Genomic DNA, 24,368 nt, shown 5'->3' on the forward strand with positions numbered 1-24,368 from the left:
CTGAATCCAGCAAGGGGAGGGGAAGGGAGTAAGCCAGAGGATCAAGGGAGGTACAGGTGGGATAAGGGTGGGATAATAGCTCAGATCTTTATTTTATCTTTTTCTTACACTGCCCGCAGTATACTTAATGAGATGTATGGTTGTATATGAATGTGAGATATGTGGCTATGTGTATATGATTTAATGTGGGTGTATTATTCAAAAGAAAAACGAAACAAAAATTTGATGACAAAAAAAAATTCATGTCCAGCTTAAGACTAAACAAAAGAATGCAAATGATTTATTGCAAACAGATGTCATTAAAAGAGTTGCTAAGTGACATAGTGACTATACCACCACCTATGGGATGGACTATGTAACTTCCTATGACTATGCAGTTTGGGAAAATAAATGCTTTATAACCTTACTGCAGCTTTTTTGTTTTTATTGTAGGAAATTAAGGCATTATCCTCCTCTTATTTCGGGCCGGGTCACATGGGCAGCAGGATAAGCAAGGTGACCCAGGCGTCCCTCTCCCCAGAAACATTATCCAGTTCCTCCTGGGGGATTCCGAGGCATTCCCAGGCCAGATGGGATATATAATCCATCCAGCGGGCTCTGGGTCTTCCCCGGGGTCTCCTCCCAGTTGGACATGTCCAGAAAACCTCTGAAGGGAGGTGCCCAGGAGGCATCCTAATCAGAACCACCTCAACTGGCTTCTTTCGATGCAGAGGAGTAGCGGCTCTACTCTGAGCTCCCTCCGGATGTCCGAGGTCCTTACCCCATCTCAATGCCCTATTAATTAAGGAAATTAAGTCATGTGTTCAATATGGATTTAGTACGTAAGGTAATGATAAATGACAGAGGGACTACTCAGTAATGATCCAACAATTTATTTAGGGTACACAAAAAGAGTAAGAAATCATAAGATGATGAAGTAAAATGAATCAGGAACTATTTGGAACGATGTACCACTTCATGTTTTATATTTAATTGAGTAAATGTTTGTAATTTATTTTCTACCACTGTATGCAGTTCATTCTTCATCTCCATCAGCTTTAAAGTGTTATCCAAGATATATGTATGCCAGTGTGTTGTTGAATGATCTGCGGGGGGAAAGCATTTTGGACTCCTGGTGTAACTCTGCAGTGTGTCTTTAATCTAAAAAAAGATTAATAACAGGAATTTGTGCTTGAACAAACATTATACAGAATTAGAAATGCTAAAAAGTCATTACATTCACCTACTGGTTGGAGACGTGAAAGCGGTCCACTTTAATTGTCACTCAGTTTGACGTCAAACAACCTTCTGCAGTTTTAAAGTAACAATCTCGAAGACTTCAATTTTTGTGCTCTTGAGCACCCCCCACTGGCGATAATAGGTAATTACAAGAGCACCCTTCCCAATTTAACCAGATGTCTACAGCTGGCTCCCTTTGTCATGGTTCTAACTCTTGATTTTCCTTGTTTTCGTTTGTCAACTCTTTGACTTAATCTGAGCCTTGTTTAATTTTTTGTGGATTTTCACTTATTTTTGAAGTTGTATGTGTAGTTATCAATCTTTTCCCTGTTTGTTCAGTCATAGTAGATTACTGTTTACTCGCAATGCTTGCAGAAACCAGAAGTGCAGCCACTTAGCTCCGCCCACCCTCTCAGGCAGACCAACCACTGCTGTGTGATTGAAAACGCGTCACTATCTGGGCGCAGTTTGTTATTTTTTTCGCGAAAGTCGCCACAGACACGCAGTCCATAAAAATACGATATACTGCAAATCCAAAAGCTTTCATCAGTGGGCTACAGGCTCATTGACCATTGTGTTAACTCATCCGGGGATAGAAAGTGACTTAAAAGACATTTATTTAAATGAAAAAGAGATTGTTACTTTAAGTAAAATGGTCGATCCAAATGCTCAGGAGAACAATTCCTCTAATGTTGGCACTGTCAGACAAACACATCAGGTACACAATGAAATCATGTGACCATGCCACTTATTAACAGCTGACACGTATTTGAATTGAAGATATACACGCACAGAAACAGGGGAAACCAAGCAAAGCAGTTATTTTCAAAATAAAACTCTTAAGGGCTATGTAATAAATGTACAAGAAAGTCTGCTTTGCTTGATTAAATTCAACCTTCTCATGATCAAATGACACGATTAACAAGTACTGCTGAAATATGAGATGACAATCATTATTTTCAAAAAGGGCACCGTCATCCTTCTTAGCTATGTTGTGCTTTTTGATATTTTGTACATACACCAAAATAACAATAGTGAGTCACTAACGTATAACACTCATAGTTCTTACAATTACTAGATGTGTAGTTATTTGTTAACCAATATATCTCTAATGTAGGAAAATAAATTCAGTTCCATGTAATCAAATACATTTTACTAATCTCAAGTCTAAATGTGCATTTCTCATACAAAATGAACACAGATAATTCTCCTCATGTGACACATATCAGTAGTCCTTGACATTTCACCCCCTTGGTCTGGGGTGGACTTTGTGTAGCTTTCAGATCCGATGACGGCATTACAAAAGTCTATGTTTGTGTGCTTACTGTCCACTCTTAAAAAAGTCATCCCACCCTGTCAGGCAGGAATAATCTCTTCATTGCACAGGACCTCAGGTGTGAAGGGATGCTGGAGCACGAAACCACAGCAGAGTCCGTGCCGTGCCCAGGAGGCACTCTGAACCCTCAGTGACGTGGAATTCCGTGCGTCTCGCGTTCTACAGCAGCATCTGAACAGGATGAAGGATGTTTAAGGGGGAGGGAAAGGAAGTAACAGAGTGGGGAACATGTGGCTGTCCCATCGGGCTTTTGGGTGGTGTTTGTGATTGATGTTCTAGCTGCCGGGCAGGACAGGGTCAGAGACGTGCCTCTGAATCTCCTGCATCTCCGTGGAGGTCTCCAGGTGCTCAGGGAGGGAGGGGAAGCGCTGACTGCCACACAGCAGTCCAGGAGGATCTTGAGACGGGGTGAGGTCCACGGTTGGCAAATGTGGTGGGTCGGTCTCTGGCGACATGGACACAGTGTCATCAGAGGCCACAGTGAGGTGGATCCCGCTGGACAGGGAGTCCTTGGATTTGTGCTTGAAGTCAGAGTCTGGACTCTGGAAAGAGAGAGAGGTGTTAAGCCTAAATCAAGACTGACCCCTCATCTGACCTCAGTGCTCAGAGGAATAGTTCAACATTTAGGGAAACAGCAACTGCCATCAACCAGTAGCCTAGCTAAACCTAAAGACAGGAAACAGGAGTGGAAAAGCTAGCCTGTCACTATCCATGGGTAACAAAATCCACCCACCAGCAGCACTTAAACCCACCAGTTAACATGTTATATCTAATTTGTTTTGGCTTTGCAAAGGGTTAATTGATGTGTTGAATGAAACAAATTTGCACAGGTTAATTGTATTAACTTGAATACAGCCATAATTCCCATAATGATCCAAAAATGAAAAATGCAGACGTAGGAAAACTACAAGCATGTGAACAACACCTGTAGGAGAGAGGCAGAGCTGTCGATCTGCACCGACTGGATTGGAGGGACACTGTGGATTGTTGGTGCTCCTGTGCCGTACAGGGTGCTGGGGTGAGGCAGGTGAGGGCTGGGGGACACAGCGCTGTAGGCTGGCGGCACCGGGGCCATCTGCCTCTGGAGGAGCTGCAGGATGACGTTGATGTCTGCTGTCATACGGGTCTCCAGTCTGAGCGGGACAAAGACGAAAAGTCAGCAAATGTGAACTTAGGAATTTTGGTGAAATTAATTTCTTTTTATAGTCCTGCGCATACATAGTTGACTTTACAGAGAATTTTCCTTTTCCTTATCTGCATTTGCCTTTCCTCCCCCCTCTCTCTCTCTCCTCTCTTTGTCTCTTCCACAAGCAGGCAGCATTTATGCCACGCTCACAACCAGCTGTGAATTGATATGCAAACACAGCAATGGAGGGAGGAGCTTTTACAAACATGACTCAGAGGCAAACATTGGCCGCTGAGCAATAACAATGAATCACACCTTGTAAAGGGCCTCTAATATCAGGGGGTATAGCTCAGTGGTAGAGCATTTGACTGCAGATCAAGAGGTCCCCGGTTCAAATCCGGGTGCCCCCTCTTTTCCTCACCTGTTTAACTGGGACTGCAGCAGCTCAAGTCTGGACTCCAGCTCACTGGGCCGATCCTCAGCGCAGGGTGCAGGGTGGAAACTTGCCCTGACTGAAGAAGCTCTTTTCTGGCTCTCTGAGAACTGGCTTGCTCTGCGGTCTGGCCAGTAGCTGTACAGGCCTGACATGCTGATAGGAGCTGCTGCTAGGAAAAAGAGGAATGAACCTTTAATTTCTCTAACATGTTATTGTCTTTTATTTAATAGGATATTTCCTATTCCTAATGTTTTAAGGCTAACAATGTTGAAGACGATCCAGACATGACTGATAAGGCGAGTGTAGGTCGTTTACCCGAGTATGGAGGTCCTCCGAGGTCTACAGGTGGTCCTATTCCAGTCGAGGGTCCACTGTGAGGTAAGAGGTTGACGACTGCTGGGGGATAGTCTCTGGTGTCACCCCGGGAGGGGTACAGCTCCACCTTGCTGTGTCCCATGGGCTTCATCTCCTCATCACTAGACTGTGAACAGATACTCGGGCTGCTGCAGAGGTCGTCCCAGTGGGATCCTGTAGTGCCCCGGAGGTGGTTCGCCATCGGACAGGACTGATCAGGATAAGAGTCTTCGCGGTCCATGCCGTCTGTGAATACAGCCAGGATGACAAAATATGTAGGTTACACAGAGCAGAAACATATAGACATGTGTTGCACCCTGTCCTTCACTCACCTGGTCGGTTTCGGCGACGCAGGGAGCTTCTCCGATGCCTGGTCCGACGGTAGCCACATTCAGAGTCCTTGCCCGGAGTTGTCTGGTTTATTCTATCTGCCTGATACACATTAGCTTCAGTGATTCGGAAATACACCCCAGATCTCATATTTAAAGGATATATATACATTCTTGGACTATATTTAATCATTACAAACTCATCACCCCAGGAAAAAAGCACACATGATGCTACTGTGATCACTAGTATGACAGGGTTTCTAAGTTTCGTCCTCTGGCGGCACTCACATCTCTCAGGTTGAATGTGATCTCCAGGTTGTTCCAGAACATGTCAGCAAAGTCGGGATACATGTCGAGGACTTCAAGCAGGTCATCTCTCAGGATCTTGTGAAGGTCACAGTAGGTCAAAGCCCTGACGTCAGCGCTGGATTTGCCCGGCCTCCCGTACAGACTGATGGGTTCACCAAAGATATCGTTCTTTCCTACAGAAAAAACAACACACGTGATGATGAATGATCTGATGCAAAAGCAAATAAAAAACAAAGTACTAGAGTGACACTGATTCCAACAGCACTTCTGCTAAACACAAATTGGTTCCCCCTAAAACACAGCTGAAAGAGAAATGACCTATGCAGCCAGGATCTGAGTGCCGGGCCTATTGATGATCAATGCCGCAGTGGAATGGAAGTGGAGCTGTGCCCAAACACCTCTGGCAACACAACACAGTGAGTGTGCGCAGTTTAAAGGGCAGTGTGAGTTGATGGTTTGTGGGACAAGAGGAAGAACAGATACAACTAAGTGACACAAGATTATATTTTTTTGTAATGGGCATGTTATAATTGATGATTCTTATCATCTGAAAATAAAGGCTGATTTGAGACCATCCTGAAAAAAAGTGCTCACCTAGTATCGCCACCACCACATCGTCCCTGAGGATCTCTATGGAGCCTCTGGAAATGAAGTAGAGGGCGGTGAGAATGTCCCCGCTGTGGACCAGAGTGTCACCAGGAGGAGCGTGGGTGGTCCTGAATCGCATGGCCAGAGCCCGCAGACAGCCTTTGTTGGCCCCTCGAAAAGCTTTGCAGTGCTGCAGCAGGCTGCGGTTCAGATGGAGGCAGATGTCAGCCTGCAGACACTCTGGGAAACCCTTTAAAACCTGCAGGGCAAAAGAGGGCATTGAGTGAATCTGATAAAAAGAATCCTCCATTTTTTTTTTTTTTTCTGCATCTACTCTTGGAATCTAGCAATCTAAAAATGGAAAATGAATCCAAACGTTCCAAAAAAAGAAAGTGAGGGGCGAGAGAAGGAGAGCAATGTGTCAGATTGATTCAAGCGTGGCACGAAGGACAGTGGCTCCAAGTGATGATCTATTCTCACATTGAATTGGCAGGCGCTAACGCTGCTCTCTGGTGCTGTTGGCAGCCCGAGCCCAAGTAGCAATATGATGCACGTCATCAGGGGACCTATTCATTTGCAGTCTAATGCTCTACCACTGAGCTTTACCCCCATAACTTTCACTGTGCTGTGATGTTTCAGCTGGTTAAGGTGACTAATGCAGAAATTAAACATGTATTGTCAGCTCTTCTGAATATTTGTTCCAGCTGAGAGGCCCAGGTTCTGGGTTAGGGATTATGCAGACAAAAAGATGGGACCTATTGTTTGACAAGTGAGGGGGCACCCAGATTTGAACTGGGGACCTCTTGATCTGCAGTCAAATGCTCTACCACTGAGCTATACCCCCACATGAATTGCTGTGCGTGTGTGTACTTGAATATGCACATGACTTACAGCGTTCATGTCAATGCCGTTGGTGTAGGACCAGGCATGTTGGAAGTACTCCTCCAGCCGCTGTCTCAGGCCTCCGGGGATCTGGTGGAAACGGATGAACTCTTTGACCCGCAGCATCTGGGTGTGGTAGCGGGCCGTGCCAGAGTACAGTCTCTGGATGATGGCCGACACGTTACCAAAGATACTGGCGTACATCAAGGCTGCACAGGACGGATGAGAAAAATGTTGGATGAATTGATGATTCCATGATAAAAGAACAACAGTTTTTTACTCTTATAAAACAGGTAACAGCTTGTGATAATGTAATTTAAACCAAATTTAAACACAACATTGAGGGATAATTTAAAAAAGGTTATTTTGAGAAGGATATTGTTGGTTTGCCAGTATTTAAGAGCAACATGGTTATTTCCTTAAAATCATAGATACTTGTTATTTATGTTGAAATCATCATCATTGACCAAAGACAAAAGTCCTTTAAACTTGCCATATTAAAAAGCAGCTCATTCTGTAATCACATGTACCACATGGTACAACCTGCCTTTAAGAGGAATTTCAAAATTTCTATATTTCAGTGGAAAGTTGAAGTGTCCCAATGAGGTTTAAATTCTGGTTCATGGTCTATTCAAACATTACAAACGTGTAAGTCAAACACAAACATTTCAAAAACATGAGGACGGAAGTTTTGATTATTGCCACAAAATACTTTTTTATTTTATGGCAGTGTTCCATTTTAGGATCTATATACGTATATATATAATCAGTTTCGCCTAATAATTTGGCTCAATGACTGTATATATAGATGGACGACGCATCTCCATCTGCTCCCATTGTACCAAATTGATGCCAAAATAGCCCCTGTGACGGGTGCTTCCATCTTGCGATGGTGACTCCTTTTGGATCCAAAGCAGCGCAGTAGAGATCAGCGGGTGGAGCCGCCTGTAGCCACTTCCGCTAACCAAAGCACACACTTAACTTACAGAAAAAAAACAGCAAAGATCCCGCACACCAGCATGTTTAACAACAGAACAGCTTCTTGTGTTGGTCTGAAGCAGACGGTCACAGATATGGAAACTTCAATGAGTGTAGTGATTGTTTTTGTTACGTCTTCTCTCACTTTTTCCCTACACCTGTGTCCCATTGTTAATTAGTCTAGCCAGTATATATACCCCTGTGTTTCCACTCACCCTCTGCCAGATTGTCATTGTCACCCTCTTGTGTTCATGCTTTCCAGCCTTGATTCCCTTGTGTTTGCTTGCCTGGTTTTTGAACCCTGTTTGGATTTTTGGATTTTGGTTTTTGTGGATTCCCCCTATTGGATTATTCTGCCCTCGCTGACTGATTTTCCGTGAATGACCAAAGAACGTTTCAGTAAAGAAGTTTTCCTGCTAACTGGATTTTGTGTTCTGGATTTTTCCTCGGTTACACAGTTAGAATTTTTTATAAGGGGTACTGGTTTAGGTCAGTTGGTAGAGCAGGGGCCCCGTGTACAGAGGCTAGTCATTGCACTGATTGCAGGCTCGACTCCTGGTCTGTTGGTCATTTGGTGCATGTCATCCCCCCATTCCTCCCCATATTTCCTGTCTTCCTTCAGCTATCCTATCTAATAAAGGCAAAAAGCCCAAAAAATAATCTTATGAAGAATTGTTTGTTTGATTATAGCCGCTTTAAAACTGCAGCTATTTTGTTTTGTTCTTGTGATTTATCGTCCTTATATTGTTCTAATTTCACACTCTCTCTCTACTCACAGCCAATAAGCATGACACAGATGGAGAAGATCTTCTCTGGGTTGGTGTTTGGTGAGACGTTCCCAAAGCCCACACTGGTCAGGCTGCTAAAGGTGAAGTACAGCGCTGTAACATACTTGTCCTTGATGGAGGGGCCCGACGTGGCGTCACTGTCATTGTACTGTTTACCAATCTGCTCGGCCAGGTTGTCCAGCCAGCCGATCTTCATTCCTCCAATGCGAGCGGAGCCTGTGCGCTCCACGTTGCCAATGGCGTACCAGATGCATGCCAGCCAGTGAGCGATGAGGGCAAAGGTGCACATGAGGAGGAAAAGGACGGCAGCTCCGTATTCTGAGTAGCGGTCCAACTTCCTGGCCACTCGGACCAACCTGAGGAGTCTGGCTGTTTTCAGTAATCCGATCAGAGTGGTTGTCTGAGGCTGGAAGAGAGAGAGGAGAGTATTAACCCCTGAGACTTTTGCTGCAAACATAATGTGTTGAGACTGAAATGGAGACTCTCGCAAACAAAATGTATACAGTATGAATGTATGCTTCTCTCCTTCTTCCTCACCTCCTCAGACCCTGAGCGGAATATGAGCAGATCAAAGGGAATGGCAGCCACGATGTCAATGAGGAACCAGCCTTTAAAGTAGTGCTGTGCGATGCGCCCCGGGTGGCTGACCACTTCGTCGTTGTGGTTGACGTAAGTGGTCCTGAAGTTGATGAGGATGTCCACGATGAACATGACGTCCACCACCAGGTCGACCACGTTGAGCGGGTTGCAGGTGTAGCCGCAGGCCTCTTCCACCTCATTGAGGAGGAAGGCGGCCGAGTACGGCGTGAAGATGGCGGTGTAGATGACCAGCAGCAGGATGACCCAGTCCCATACTGCTTTGAAGGGGCTGTAGTGAAGGATGGTCCATTTATGGATGCGTGGGGCCTGGAGCTTGTACTCTGGCAGCACGTCAGCACCGAGAGACAGCACCTGAGGTGAAAGGGATGTGAGGATAATGGAGGTGTGATAGTACGATCAATAACTAGTGGGACAGAGTGCAAATAGGAAGCTGATTTATCTTTTAGGAGGTGAAAACATGGAAAGAGCCCATTGCTTACACTCAAGACAAGCAAGTTAATCCAGAAAAGCAACATAAAATATACAAACGTATAAAAGTAACTTTGCAACAAAAAGTTTGGTTTTTTATATTTATTGGACTCTCAATCTGTCCAACTTTTAATTATCATTTTCATTCTCTAAATATAGCTCTCATGACCAGGTTTAATTTTTTAGGAGTTTAAATTTTTCAGCAGATTTCAGTCTTCTGATGAGGTTTAATATTCATGCACTTCACCATAATTCATCCTCCACTTCTACTCTGTGTGTACTCGATGATAGTCAGGAAGGAAACTGTGTTTCTTAATGGTTAAAGAGGGAGTATTATGCTGTTTCACATTTTAAGACATACATATAATGTTACAATGTTGGATGTCCAGACTAAACGTGGGTCAAGTTTCAAATCTGTAGGTAAAAGTATGTTGGAGTAATCCCCAGGCTTCTCAGCTCAGTCTGCAGGCTGCTGTGAACGCCAGGTTTCACAGTTTTTTCTACACGCTGCACTTTGTGACGTCACAAAGTGCAGCATCAGCAGGCTTCGGAGAGCTGTCCAATCAGAAGAAAGCGGGCTTGTTGGGGCGGGGTTTCTTAAAGAAACAGAGCTGAATGAGTCGTTTCAGACAAAGGCTGTATGAGGGCCTGCACAGAGCACCAGAGTGAGAACAATACTAGGTCAAAACCTAGTATGTGCCTGACCACATCAGGTCAATGTGCGCTTTTGTGGGCAATGTGTTACAAGGGCTGTCCCTATGTCCCTAACATTTTTGAAAGCAGGTGCGCGCTGCGGACGTAGGTGAGGACAGCTGATGAGGAGCAGAGGAGCAGCCACGCCTACTCCCTGAACAAAGTATCCAGAGCCGTATGGAGTATAGAGTTTTTTTACTGTAAATTATGCTAAGCTACTCCACAGGTATCACAGAGTGAAATAGGAAACTTGAAATTAGGATAATACCCCCCCTTTAAACTTGTTTCTATTTTATTTTCAATATTGTAGCAAAAACTTAAATTAACCACCCTGAACTCATAACTCCTTAAAACTGTTATTTGTTCTTATTTTTTTATTCATGAAACAATGGTACTTTCACTTTACATTCACAGATCTGTCAAAGTAGGCAGACTAAGAAACTCAGACACACACACAAACTGCGCACAGTGCTGCTAAGGTGTTAAATTACACGCAACTTTTTGAAATTTTTATAATTTGTTAAGGCAAACTCAGCACTTGTTGGAGCTCCTTCAAAATAAAAGTCTTAAAGCAAAATAGTTACAGGCTGCAGGAAGTGGGAAGTGTTGACATCACTAGCAAAACAAACTTGAAAAACAAACCAAACCGAAAAAACAAACCAAGCTCTAGGAAGTTAAGGGTTGATACGGTCGATACGATATGATACAATACAGTCCACTTAACTGTCCCTGTAGGGAATTTTTTTCTTGAACTCAAGTGCTCCAGATATTATGTTTTCTCCGCAGAAGTACTAAAAAGATTAATAAATAAAAAAATAAAAAATTCCCCTCACATCTATTTAGCAAACTAAACTGATTTACTGCACAATATTCACACAGGAAAACAGCTGATACAACAGATATATAATAAGTGGATGCTGCACACACTTCATAACACAGTTTGGTTGCGCTAACTGAGAGGCAACTAGGCTTTAACGTGTCATATTCTGTACCTGAAGTTAACAAATAGCTCATAAAGTTCTCACCTGGCTTGGCAGGAGAAACTGTAGCCGGCAACATGTACATACTCAGGCAGTTTCTCAGTATGCTTAATTTGTAATGTAAAGAAAAGAAACTCCAGCCTTTAGTGTGACGAAAAAGACCACTATATAATCCCCATCCACTCTTACCACTCTAACTGGATGAACAGGCAGACCAACACAATTATAAGGTAATCGTAAATTAGTCTGTAAATCAATCTTTAAGATCCCACTGACCGGTACGACAATCAGAGCCTCGCTGTCCAGGTGTTCATCCTGTTGTTGACCACAGCAGCAGAGAAGGAGGGCCCTAAAAACCCTCAGCAGCCCTACCTGCCTGCTGTGTGGTGGCCATCTCATTTCCTGCATCACTGTCTTGTAGAAAAGACTGTAACTAATATAAATACACTGACTTATCTAAAAACCACAAGCACAGCAGTTAACAGAGTTTCTGTGTAGCTATATCCGCTCTCAACCAGCACTTCACTAAGTCAAATCCCTATCTGCTATTTTTAAAGAGCTCACTGCATCCTCACCTGTCTCTGTTCCACCATGTGATCCCCCTTTCATCAGGACCATGTGACCCCTCCTATCAGCGGTCTGGTCAATTGTGAACCAGATTTAAGTGGCATTGATTTGGCGCCATGCAGAAGAGTGTTTTTAATTCAGTCTTCTTAACTGCAAGGTCAGGACACCATGTTGCTGATGTAACCGTCTGCTGGTGTGAAAATGCTCTCCTTTATCTAACCCTACATTTCTGATGCCCAACAGTTATCTACACTAGCACATGTAAAAAATGCTCTCTGTGCATTGTTGTCCTTCCATCTCCTCACAAACCCTCCCTTGGTTAGACTGTAATTTGCATTTTAGTTTGCATAATTATGGTCATAGTCAGCAAAGGTTTGTATGACGAGTAGCTGCAGTGCTTCTACAATCAAAAACTCACACAGGAAACAGAAGTAATGTCTCCAGAAGTAGTCAAAGTAAATTGGTTCTCATGGAAAAGTACTTCAAAAAGGTTACTAAATGAAAAGAAACATGGGGAAAAAATGTATTAAAATCATACAGGGTTCATTCAGCGAGCTGCAGTGCTCCTCTGTGTGTCAGCGACTGACCACAGGAGCTGAACAGATGTAAAAAGACAACACGGTAATTAGAATGTAAACACACGAGCAAAAGTTCATTCATCCAAGAAATGTTAAGTTATTGATGTTGTCCGCTCTGTTTCGTAATGATGACCACAGAACAACCGCTGGCACCAGTTCGCACGCAACAGCTCTCTGCGTGTCGTTACTCTGGCTTTATAATTAACACAGCGGGAGGTCACAGTTTAGATGTTTTCATACATTTCATACATACAATAAAATGACAGGAGAGGTGTGAAAAACGAGGGAAGCAGAAACACAGAGCAGGAGATCATCTATCAAAGGCAGTGTGGAATATATTAACGTGCTGCTTTGAGGGCATTTAAGGGGAAAGTATCCACTATCATAAAAACAGACATGACTGTGGATTTTAGTTATGAAAGCAAACAAATCCTGACTTTAAACCTACTTTGGAATAAAGCTATGATGCAAAAGGCAACATTGATACATGCAACTTATTTCAGTTTTCAGCCAGTGCATCCTGCTTATCATATCTTATTCCACTCTAAACATAAGTACAAGACATATTTCTACACTCTAAAACCATTCATTAAACCTGAAACAGAAGCAACTTAAAAGCAAAATGTTATAAAAGTAAAACAAGATGAAGACTGTGCACAAAAGGGATAAAATGTCATAGCATCAGCTTAGCCTGGGAAAAGCTGCTCACCTGTGGAGGTAAAAGGGGCGAGGTAGAGGATAAAGGCAAGAGAGGAAGGGAAGGACGAGGAGTTAAAGCAACAAACACAAAGGGAATTGATGATGAAAAGGTAAGGGAAGGAAGGTTTGAGGAGGGACACCAGGGCGCTTTCAGAGACCCGATAATGCTGATGTTACTCACAGGCTGCAGTTTATGCTTAAAGCTCATGCTGAAGCGCACAACCAAAGGGCAAACACAGGAAGACGACTAAAGAGACAACCAGGCAACCCTCGGTGCATCTGTTTGTACCTCCCTCTCTCCAGCTCCCTGGTTCATGCTCCCTGCTGTAGCCCGGCCCTCACCACAGGATCCTCTTTCAAACAGAGAGGGTGGCTCTATAAATGTCGGCGCCCGCCTCCTCTGCTGGTGGTCGACTGATAAAAGTCGAAGTAGGTCCCACGCATGAAGACCAAAAGCAGTTTGACTTTGAACAGGAAGATGTGGTCAGACTTAGAAGGTTTAATCTGTTGACTGCAACTAAAAGGTGCCTGATTAATGTAAATGTGGAAAATATTATGGAAATATTTATATTATCATGCAAAATGTTCCAACCATGTTTGTTTTGCGTTTGTATATTTTGCATAACCCTCTTCAAGTTGGCAAATTATTGCAATGTTGACACAGACGGGAGTATTAAAGCTCATGTTCAGTTGTTTCTCAGTTTATTACATGTTCTATAGGTTACTAAAAGAGCAACTTGCAGGTTAAAATTTTTACGACATAAATACTCAGTCTTGTCTAAAAATGGTGGTGGAAATAGTTAATCCTTGATTTTATATGATTTACGAGACATAAGGGCACAAAGTTAGAGGAAAAAGTGGCCGTTTTCAATAAAGCAGAGATTCAGCTCGACGGAAAAACGTGAGCTGTGTAGAGTCAGTCTTGATTTTTAAAGTTTGCTATCTCCACATTAGAGTACAAGAAGAAGCTGTCATCACTCTCTCTCCCTCTCTGTTTCTCTCTCTCTCGCCGCTGTGGCACCGTAAAATGTAGTACGGATTTACCGTTATAGAAGGCAATATGAAATACAACTTGACGCTCACCCATTAGTAACTGTAATGGGTAAGTATTCATGCTCCCACTTGCTACTACTCATGATTTGTGATAGCCTTTAATATGTGATAAACTTTACAATGTTGTGATGTAAGCACAGCGTTAGATATCCTTAGCTAATGCTGGTCACTCATCACAACACCTGCCCACTGGTTCTCGTCGCACTACAGCTCAATGTCTCTCCTGTGGCTGTTCCTATTTCTCTTTGATGCCTAACAGGCTCATAATTAAAAGCCTGTGGTCCGTTGGAGGCATATTAATTAAAATTTTTTCATTTTTCATGACAAGACTGGCATTTAGATCCATTTTTATTAAGGTTAAACCCGTCATTAATTGGCGGGACTCCCTTATGTCACGTCATAACCAGTTGTTTTGTTGCGCAAATAAACGAAAACATACAAAAATTGAAAATATGATCACTAGATCATTTTCCTACAAATTGATTCACCGGGGTCTCCAATCTGCAAGTTGCTCTTTAAAGTAATCTTGATATAAATATGATGATAAAATATTATCAATATAAACCTGTTTAACACACACACTTTATTCTGTGCACACACACACACTCATGTGCATAAACCTGAAATCATCATGCGTCCTATTAAAAACAAATATGTCATTCAAATATGATATTCCTCCACAGTCTCAGTCTCTCGTACGCTAATTCACAGCCAGGGGGCGCCATATATACACACTTCTACTCTCCCAGACAAACTAGTTCCAGTGTACACAGGCTTTTCTACAGTAACCAGTCATTTACAAGCTACTGTCTAATCAATCACACCCTGTGCCTCATGTTACGCAGACAAATCAATGCAAACAAAGATCAATGGCAACCTTCATTTCCCTTTCTGTAAGGTGCCAATCGAAATCCAATTATAAAGGCTGGATAATGAAAAATTTTATTGTATAACCAAACACAACTGATAGCAAAATATGCTTATAGATTTTGTTACAGGTAGAAAAACGTGATAATTAAGAAGAAAATAAACAGTTGGAATGTTTATCGACCCGCTAAAGGTTGCTCACACATGCCGGCAGCAACGATTGACCTCAAACGTGACCTGCAGGGCGTGACATTCGTCTGTGACCCTGTGACTATGATACCACTGTGAGTCGATTCAAGCTGTCCTAACAGGATGAAACCGGCTACAAGAAGGCGGCTGCAGGGGAGCGCGGTCTGATTTAGCGGGCAGTTGGAGGTCTGACAGATGCACAGAGAGCATGCCCTCCACGTCCATTAGCTCCAGAGGCCAAGGTCACTTGTAGCATCAAGCCGCTCAATAGCCTCACAGCTGTTGCCCTTTTTCACTCGCTCACCAGAGCCCCTCTCCACTCTCACAGACGGGCTCTCACTCTGGGAAACCCACACACACACACACGCATGATCAACACACGTGCGTATGTCTCCAGTCCACACTGAGAATGTACTTGTCAGTAAAGAAGGAGACTCTTATGTCCACTAGTTTAACTTCTTTTTTATCCAAACTTTCCAGGAAGTCAGCAAAGTTGAGATGAGTTGAATGTTCTGCCAGGCCTTTGAGGAGGCCTTCTGTTTGTCCAGGCAGTTTTTCCAGGGCCACAGAAGCCACATTGCTTTCACGTGGCGCACGGACTCCCAGCCGCCTGCCGAAACCACTCTCACTGCTGGTGTGAAACAGTGAAATCTCACTGCAGCAACGTTCAATCAGAAAGCAGTCGAATTTACAAACTGAAGAAACAGCATGCAAAGAAATGACTCATGAGGATTAAATTGACACACGATGAGAAGCTCTGTAGAACAAATGAAGCTCAGCCTAAGTTCAATCAGGAAGACTGTTCGATATCATCTATTCCTTCATTAATTCATCCCTCCATCTCGCTCACTCCCTCTCTATGTCTTCCCGCTGATCATGAGCGTTTACTCTTAAGTATTAAACCGACCAGATACTGCCAGTAACGTAATCAGCCAATCATCCTGCTGCTGTCAAACTTTAAATCTGTTCCCCTCTCTGCTGCTATCAGTGTGGATCGTTGCTCCTCCACCCCAGTCGCCTCCATCCATTCTTCAGTGTCCAGGTTCAGCTCTTCGGAAGTCCACTCCTCATCACATCCCTCATCCATCCTTCCTTCACCACCATCACCAGTGTCTAGAATCCGTCAGAGGTATGCTTTCCTGCTCTCAGCCTCCCTACCCCTCTTAAATACATGACATCACGATAGGGTCTAATTGCCAAAGGTATTATATTGAGTGGTGGTTTATTAATTAGGGTTAGTGTTGTGTCACTTTTTAACTTAATCTATGTCCTCTATAAATAAGAGCTGTAAAAAACAAACAAGTCTAATACAGATGTGAAACCAGCAGGCACTTAGAGAGCTTAAAGATATAATCTTGAAGATTTTCATTTAAATAAATGTCTGATAAGTCACTATCTTTGGCCAATGAGGTAACACAATGGTGATTGAGCCTCTGACCCACTGATGAAAGCCTTTGCATTTGCAGTATTACAGACTGGGTGTCTGTGGCGACATTCGCGGAAAAAAATCACAAGCAGCGCCCAGTTAGTGACGCGTTTTCCATCACCCAGCAGCGGTTGGTCTGCCTGAGAGGGTAGGCGGAGCTAAGCGGCTGCTTTTCCGGTCTCTGCAAGTGTTGCGAGTAAACAGTAATCTACTATGATGAAAGATCGATGACTACAGATACAACTTCAAAAATAAGTGAAAATCCAAAGAAAAGGAAACAAATTCTTAACAGTCTAAAAAAGAAGAGTTACAACCAGAGCCAACCGTGGACGTCAAACATGCAACACTGTGTGTGTATCTGGGAAGTGTGCTCCCGCAATTATCGTTTATCAATATAGGTGCCGCCAAAGAGAGCGAAACAGAGATCTTCAAGGTTTCAACTTTAAATACACACAGGCAGAGAATATTCTGTGCCATTATTTGCACATTGAATTTAAACTTTGTGGCAGCTTATGTCAAATAAGCCTAACCTTCATTAATTTGGCAACCACATATCAAAAACATACAGAAAAACTTTTGCAACTATCATCTACCAAGTTGGGGACAATTGCATAACCTATACTTACCCTTAAAAATCTGGACCTTTTTTTTTCTTTTTCACCTGGGTCCATCTTCCATGTTAGAGGGGGTTTTCAGTAAACGCAGTCCTCTTGATTATTCCGGCAATAATTTAAAATGCCCCAGGAGTGATAAGCCAAAATGTGAAGTTCGTCAGCCTCATGGTGAATCTACTGAATCCAGGTTTTCACCAAAAACAGCATCACGTGTTTCTTGGCCTACAGCCCACCTTTACATCATTGAAATCAGTTGTCCTGCTACATAACAAATCAACAGCCAGGCTAACAGATAAACTGGGCCAAAACCTCTTTGGCTCAGGCGTGTTGGAAAGAAAGTCAAATGACCTTTGTGGAAGCCCTGTGATAAACTAGGTTAATGTGATGCAGTGAGGGAGTCCCACAGTGTTCAACTGCTGCCTCTGTCCTGGACAGAACACGCGATTCCATGATGTGTGTGACCAGATGTATAAATACGTTCTACATTGTTTCACTCAAGTAATTCAACATATTATATTATAATATTATAATATAATATTATTGTATTTTGAGGAACACAGAAAAAAAACTGAAGCGTTACTTGTACTGGGGTATTTTTCCACTGTGCGTCAGATAACAGTGTACAGTGAGACACAGCGGTGTGATAACAGGTGGCTGATGAGTGTGCTCTGCTGCTGGTGCCATCGATGTCACACTTCAGGTGAGATTATTCTTTCGCGCTTTCACCCTGTGACTGCAGATGTCTTTTAGCATCTTCACTGAGCCAGAAGCAGAAAACATTTATAGACATCATTGAAGTATCTTTGCTCCAACAGAGACAATGACTGGATGTGACAGTGCAGGGTGAACAACTCCAAAAATGGCTAACACCGTGAGGCTATCAAACAGTTCATCATTTCTTGTCTCTCTGCTTTTACTGAGATGGAAAAGGAGCAATGGGTCTCACCTGTGTGACATGAGAGACCTTCTCTGTGACGTTTTGGGTTCGGTCTTTAATCTTGCTTGGTGCGATGATTTCGATCTCAGTGGGCGAGGGAGGTCTCATGCGGTCGGAGCCAAAGGTGAGAGTGACCTGAGGGATGCGGCCGATGGTCCTGTGTCTCATTAGGTCCGAGTCTGACGTGGAGTTCACAGTGCTGGGCTTCAGATCTTGAGCATAGAGCGGCAACATCAGCAATTAGGACTCAAAATTCTGGATTCATAGAAAAATTTAGACACTCACTGCTGTTGGTTCGGGGAACTCCAGGCCGACTGTTCCATTCTGCCCTCATGCCATCAATGTCGTCCAGTGAGGAGGCACGTCGAAGGCTGCGGACACTGTCCTGAGAACAGCTCCGGGGTAACACCCCCTTTGGGAAGGCGATGCAGGGGTCCAGTCTGTCTGTCAGCAGGGAACGCTGTTTGGTGGAGGGCTGGGCTTCAGGGGAGGGAGGATCCCGGTCCTGCTCTATCAGAGCTTCGGTCTCAGACTGCATGCAGCTCTCCTTAGACGGGATCCGAAACTCTTTGAGTGGCACCTCCTCACTGTTCGGCTGTCAAACATAACAGAACGAGGCCATGTCTTAGCTGTGAGAGAATACTTAAATACTACTACAACACAAAGTTTACATGCAACAGAAAGGACTGTTTCATCCCTGCCAAAGAGTGCCAGAATAAACATTTGCATGACTTAACACTACAGTTCTGGAGTCAGGTATGGGTACTCTCAGGAAATAGTTTATCACTAGAAGTGATTCATCAAAACAACAGAGAAGTTTAAACAGAAGTGAGGGGGGATTCTGAGAGGACAAAGATACACTCAACTATGGAAGAAATTTCCCCTCATTCCTCCCTCTGGTGTGTAACCGGCTGAGACATCAGTCTTTGAATTTCAAACAAGTCCCTCTGCTATTTGAGGCAGGCGACAGGTGAAACTGCACAGTGCTTATTTAAAGGTTTAAACTGCATATGTGAAAAGCCTGAATAATTGCTTTTCTTTTAATTATCTTAATGGGGAACATTTAGGATTTTTTTGTCCTTCATGTATGTGTGAAGCAAAACATAATTTTGTGTTTGCCTGGAGAGATTGTCCCACAGCTTACCTGCAGGTAGTCCACCACCACTCCTTCAAACTGATCTTTGGAGAGAGAAGTTTGTCGCATGGACCGCAGCACCGGCAGCCTCATCTTCAACCTGCGATTCTGACCTGAGGTGGAAAATCTGTGATCAGCTCAGCTGTTATCAAAACTCCAACTACTTCAAAATACCTTTATATACAAGTATGTAGTATTACCAAAAAAAGGCCATTCTTTTTGTACATGTAGATACAAAATGCATAAAAAGTTACATGTATGCATTCATCTTGAATTTTGAATGAGTCTCATGCAGGTAATGTTTAAGTTCAATGTTTACAGTAAATCCATCCTTGGGCGACTCTCTGCCTGAGGCCTGACTTCTTGTGAGAACGATCTATCAGCTCCTGGAAGTCGAGGATGAACATGATGACAAGGCCTTCCTCGTTTTTTACAGGGACAATGTCCACCAGACACGGTCTGCACGTCCCTTTAGGTACAGAAAGAGAGAGATTTAAAACAGGGGGCACCCGGATTTGAACCGGGGACCTCTTGATCTGCAGTCAAATGCTCTACCACTGAGCTATACCCCCTACACACACATACTGTCACTGCATTCTGATTTTTTTTATGAGGCAATGCTTTTAAAGAAGGAGGGAGAGATGGAAAGAAACAGAGAGGGCTGGAGGTGGAAACGGAGGGATGAAGTTCAAAGCTAAAATAGTCCAAATAAGCAACACTTCCATCAGGTCTGAATTCACTCTGCAATCAGTGTGGTCTAAAAATAGAAACGGGGGAGAGGGAAGATCACACAAACACACGTCATACGTCACACTTAGTGCCTGCTTTCACTCCCATTCACACGTCCACTGTGACAGGAATTCAGTGTGGGGGGCAAAGGAAAAACAGGTCAGAGCAGCTGTCTAGTTCTGAATTCACATTGTATCCACGCAAATTTGTCTGCCTGTTCAGCCTGGGAGCACAGTTGGACATTCAGCAGAATGCCACCATGTGAAGCGCAGAACAAAGGTTGAAATCTATGTCTCCCTATTATTAGGCCCCTACTGAAACTGAAGGAAATATTATTAGGACCAGGCATCGTTTGGTTGCCAATATATGTAGTCTGCATTTTTCATTCCTGCTTGCCTCCCCAGCTTATTTTATTTTTGTTATTTTTGAACATAACCTTTCTAGAGTCACAATTCTTGCTAAAAAAAAAATTGGTTGAGGATGTAAAAGAAACCAGGGGAGTGGGGATTAATGTTATACCAACAATACAATATGGCAAAACAGCAGAGGAAAAGCAAATATGCATCAACAGGAACAGGTCTCAAGAAGAGATTAAAAAAAGTATGCAGAGTCCGCCTGCCGGGTCTCAATGGCACGGTGACTCACCAACAACACAGTTCCTGATTTAAACCCTGATTATAAAATCCTCATTTGGCCACAAGTCAGTAAAAGCATGGCAGGTCACTGTGAGTGGTCCCCACACACGGTGTTACAAAATTAAAACCTTTTTTCTTCCTGATTATAAGTGTCCATGTATGATATTAAGCTCATTTATTTAGGCTTAGCTCTCCCAGGAACCTCCTATCCAGGGATCTCAAGTTGCAAATAGGCTCACTAATTTTCAGCCCTGCTTCTCATTGTAAATCCTTCCTCTCCTCCTCTTACCTTCCTTAGCGTAGTAGAGGATCTCCACCTTGCGCTCCTCAGAGCCGAGTAGAGCCTGTGCAAGTTGGGCCAGGGCGCTCTTCATGGTGCCGGGGCCCACCAAGAACTGACAGGTACAAGGCTGCTGCATGATCTCTGCCCTGGCGAAGCCAAACATCTGACAGAAGCCTTCGTTGCAGTAGATGATGCCACAGTTCTTCATCTGGGCGTTGGCAATCAGAAACTTGCGATCTGCAGGGCAGAAGAGTCTGTTGTCTGTTGCTACCTTACAAAGATAGAGCTCAGTTAAAGTTTAGAGGCTAGCTAGCCAAACCATGTGACAGATACATAATTGAATGACTTTTTAGGTGTATTATTTCACACTCTAACCTTATGACATTTTTAAATATGTATTGCCAGAAGAAAAAGTCCAAACCTTTATGGTTTCCAAGGCTACGATGGCAGTTAATGTTACCTTAAGCTAATGTTAGCTAGGCATCTCTCAGCAGGATAAGTTTAGTCGGTATTTCTTCTGTCATGATTGAATTAATCAACTGCCTCCTTTTATGGGATAGCAGACTGAACTAGACTAGACAGACTGTAAGATCTTGGATAATCAAAATGTTTTTGTTTGTTTTTCAGAAACAGGAAACAGGCAGGAAAAAAGAGGAAATTTAAACTTCAGCTAAGGCTTACTGTTGCTACTTCAAAAGCTAGCTTAAACTTAATGGTTGTTCGCTAGCTCTGTTTTTGATGTGAACTTTACTGTTGATGTTGTATTTGAATTTTTACGACGCATAAAGTATGTTAAACAAATGTACTCAATTAGCTTTGACTTAAAATGTATAGGTAATGCATTTAGGCTTTGTAGGGCATTAGCCTATAGATGCCTTTTTAAAGTAACCACATAAGTCATAATCAAAAAAATGTTAGGGTCGTTACAGTAAAACTCCAATTACACTGTTTGATTTATTCAAATACAATTTAGTACAGGTGTTAAAAATTATCTGAATGGCTTTGTACCATCCACTCCACAATCAGCTGAAGTGGAACTAATTAAGTCCACCTTTCCATGGTGCTAATGTTATTAGCGTCACTATTTCTCCCAAGCGACTGGAGAGGAGCAGGTGGGCACTTAAAGATAAGAGTGTGTGGAGTCACACCTGCTCTCACGTAAACTGTGGGAAATTACAGGTTGTTCAGGTTTGTCAGGATTAGCCTCTAAGATTGTACCTGACGTTTTTGTCATACATTTGCCATAGGTTTGATTACTTGCCCGTGCATTTACTCTGAAAATTGTTTTTATTTCTTACCCTCATTTATACAGCATTCTGTAAATTGATTTAAATTGATCTGGATGTGTTTTAATGAGTTTATATTATAAGCAGCAAATACAGATTTTAGAGCTTTGAATATTATTCAAAGCTTTTTCACATATATTGAATTACTTCGGTCAGCTCACCCAAATGTATTTTGCCCAAGCTGAAACCCTTTTCCCATGCACATAGATATCCTACATTATATATGTGCATAATATATTCCTTTCATTAGTCTGCTTGGAATTGCATGCTGCATATAAACCATAAATTGATGGGAAATACTTCTCTAATTGGATATTTGGCTCAATGCAATGTGGACTCTTTCAGCTTCACATTATCCTCCGTAGGGGGTCCATCAGCACCAATAAACTATCAATACAGTTACTATTACATTATAAGTGAAAACAGTCAAGGTTTTTACTGCGATGTTGAACCTTTTGATTCGGATTGTCTCTGAGTTACTCAACACTCACAGAAAGATCCTTAGTTAAAGCTCGTATACCATCTAGTTCCTGTTATTGACAACTGTAATGCACATGGAGAGGGCCTCTACAGTCACTATGCCAAAAACACTGTCCACCATAAAGGGGAATTAGGCCAGTTTTGTTCGAAGGCTGCTAATGGAGGAGTTCATTGAGCTGAATAAAAAAGCAGATACGTATCCTCTACAGCATCTGACTGGCCTTTTTATTATCCTGTGGTAAACTGGGTTAAACAGCCCGCCCTGTTTGATGGCCACACAGACAAGAGGAGGAGACTCACTCAGCCCCTCTCTCCAAAGTAAATGGCTGAGCCCCTCTGATGGAAAGCACATCCAGTCCAAAGTCGTTATCTGAGCGGAAACACTGATCGTCACACGGTTGCTAAGCAGCACCGATGTCTGTGGCACGTGCACTCACCTGGACGTGCACGTACATGTGGCTGCACGTGCACAAAAACACACACAGAGACATACAGTAGAGGCATTACATAATCTTTCAAAGGGGCTCTATAGTTTCAAGAAATATTGGCCCCAGATAAAATCAGACTAAAACTTATTGAGAGTTGCCAGGAAGCTGCTTTTTATCTATATTTGGTTAGTATTTATCAGGATTTAAGGGTAATTTGATTTTCATTACAGTGTGTGGTCCATAGTCAGGTGCAAGCAGGTAAATGTAGCCTAAGAAGAAAAGGGAAACACTGACTTGAAAGGTAGACTGAAAAGCAGACTTTGTATTATTATACACCAGTAGATATATACTATAATCTTTCAACAAAGATGTAAATGAATTATGTGCGATGCGACATGGACATTTGGTCAAATGGTGGTAAACATGAACCCTACAGGTCAAATGCAACATCTGTGTTTAATCACAAGCCTGACTGGTTGCAGGAGAAAAGAATGCTTTCTTTGCAGCCAGTGGAACATGTGAGCTAATGGAACATAGTGTTAGCATCAGGTGAGCACTTACAGGCTAATAGACACATTGGCAGGTGCAATAACCCTAAAACATAAAAGCAAAGCGAGAAGGAGGGCTTTCAGTTTCCCTAAACTGTGATCTAAACTGAAATATAAAGTTTAAAAAAGGCTGTAGAGCCTTAGCCGACACACATGGTGTGACTGACTTTAATAGGTTAAAAAAATGTACATAAAGTAACAGGTTTTTGTCATCATTCATTACTGTGATTCAAAAGCATACCCAACCCTGTTCAGTTGTTATTATTGCTCTATTTCAACAATCCTGACATGAATGATCAACATAAGCAGCCAGAAATGCTTTTTGCAGGGACTGAAAACACAAGATGTAGATAATAAACTTAACTTTTTACTCTTTTTACACATTTTCTTTGTACACCTGCCACCGTCATGAGATTAATCAAAATGATTATAGGCTACATAACCTCGTTCAACATTGTAAGAGGTCAAAGAGGTTAACACTGAGACGTTTTTTTATCACATTAGTGCGTATTTTTCACTATCTGTAGGTCAACCGCACTCGATCAACTCATTTCATGTGCACTTACTTTGCTCGTCGAATTTCCTGATGATAGTGTCCAGGTAGGTGTTCTGGAGCGCAACATGACCGCGTCTCACAGGCATTTTGGCGCTGAGAGAAAACACTTCCTCGACACATGTACCGCTTTAAGTAAATAAAATATATGATAGAAAACAGATTTGAAGTTCCAGCTGTGCAGAAAAGTGCCCGGTCCCACTTGGAGGACAAGCGTCAAAAGCAGGTTTTTTTCCTGTCTGGTGATGGAGATGGGGAGCGATGAAGCGCAGCAGA

At 42.8% G+C, this 24,368-nt stretch overlaps 1 protein-coding gene and 3 non-coding genes across 4 annotated transcripts; 1 reads left to right on the top strand and 3 right to left on the bottom strand.

Annotated features, from left to right (window-relative positions):
• Nucleotides 1–2,829: 2,829 nt before the first annotated feature.
• On the bottom strand, nucleotides 2,830–24,181 carry kcnh6a (potassium voltage-gated channel, subfamily H (eag-related), member 6a). Its single transcript, XM_069675891.1, has 16 exons — nucleotides 24,106–24,181; nucleotides 20,804–21,034; nucleotides 19,470–19,619; nucleotides 19,160–19,263; nucleotides 18,301–18,610; nucleotides 18,025–18,227; nucleotides 8,882–9,295; nucleotides 8,333–8,750; nucleotides 6,588–6,787; nucleotides 5,703–5,955; nucleotides 5,088–5,281; nucleotides 4,803–4,902; nucleotides 4,432–4,716; nucleotides 4,102–4,285; nucleotides 3,480–3,687; nucleotides 2,830–3,096 (listed from the first exon to the last, which is right to left on the bottom strand). Exons 1-16 carry the CDS (start codon nucleotides 24,179–24,181, stop codon nucleotides 2,830–2,832), a joined length of 3,597 nt encoding a protein of 1,198 aa, XP_069531992.1.
• Nucleotides 4,019–4,090, top strand: trnac-gca (transfer RNA cysteine (anticodon GCA)). Its single transcript has one exon. It is a non-coding gene; the product is annotated as a tRNA-Cys (tRNA).
• Nucleotides 6,469–6,540, bottom strand: trnac-gca (transfer RNA cysteine (anticodon GCA)). Its single transcript has one exon. It is a non-coding gene; the product is annotated as a tRNA-Cys (tRNA).
• trnac-gca (transfer RNA cysteine (anticodon GCA)) lies at nucleotides 19,651–19,722 on the bottom strand. Its single transcript has one exon. It is a non-coding gene; the product is annotated as a tRNA-Cys (tRNA).
• Nucleotides 24,182–24,368: the final 187 nt, after the last annotated feature.

The sequence above is a fragment of the Semicossyphus pulcher genome, unplaced genomic scaffold (assembly GCF_022749685.1).
Source record: "Semicossyphus pulcher isolate SPU_LCO1_2020_fin unplaced genomic scaffold, fSemPul1.0.p SCAF_25, whole genome shotgun sequence".
In the NCBI taxonomy this organism is placed as follows: Eukaryota; Metazoa; Chordata; class Actinopteri; order Labriformes; family Labridae; genus Semicossyphus; species Semicossyphus pulcher.

Coding starts and splice junctions, on each gene's coding strand:
- kcnh6a (XM_069675891.1), bottom strand. CDS start 24,181: ATGCCTGTGAGACGCGGTCATGTTGCGCTCCAGAACACCTACCTGGAC. Junction 6,788..8,332: donor CTGTGTCATGCTTATTGGCT/GTGAGTAGAGAG, acceptor CGTCCTGTGCAG/CCTTGATGTACGCCAGTATC. Junction 4,903..5,087: donor TCACATTCAACCTGAGAGAT/GTGAGTGCCGCC, acceptor AATGTGTATCAG/GCAGATAGAATAAACCAGAC.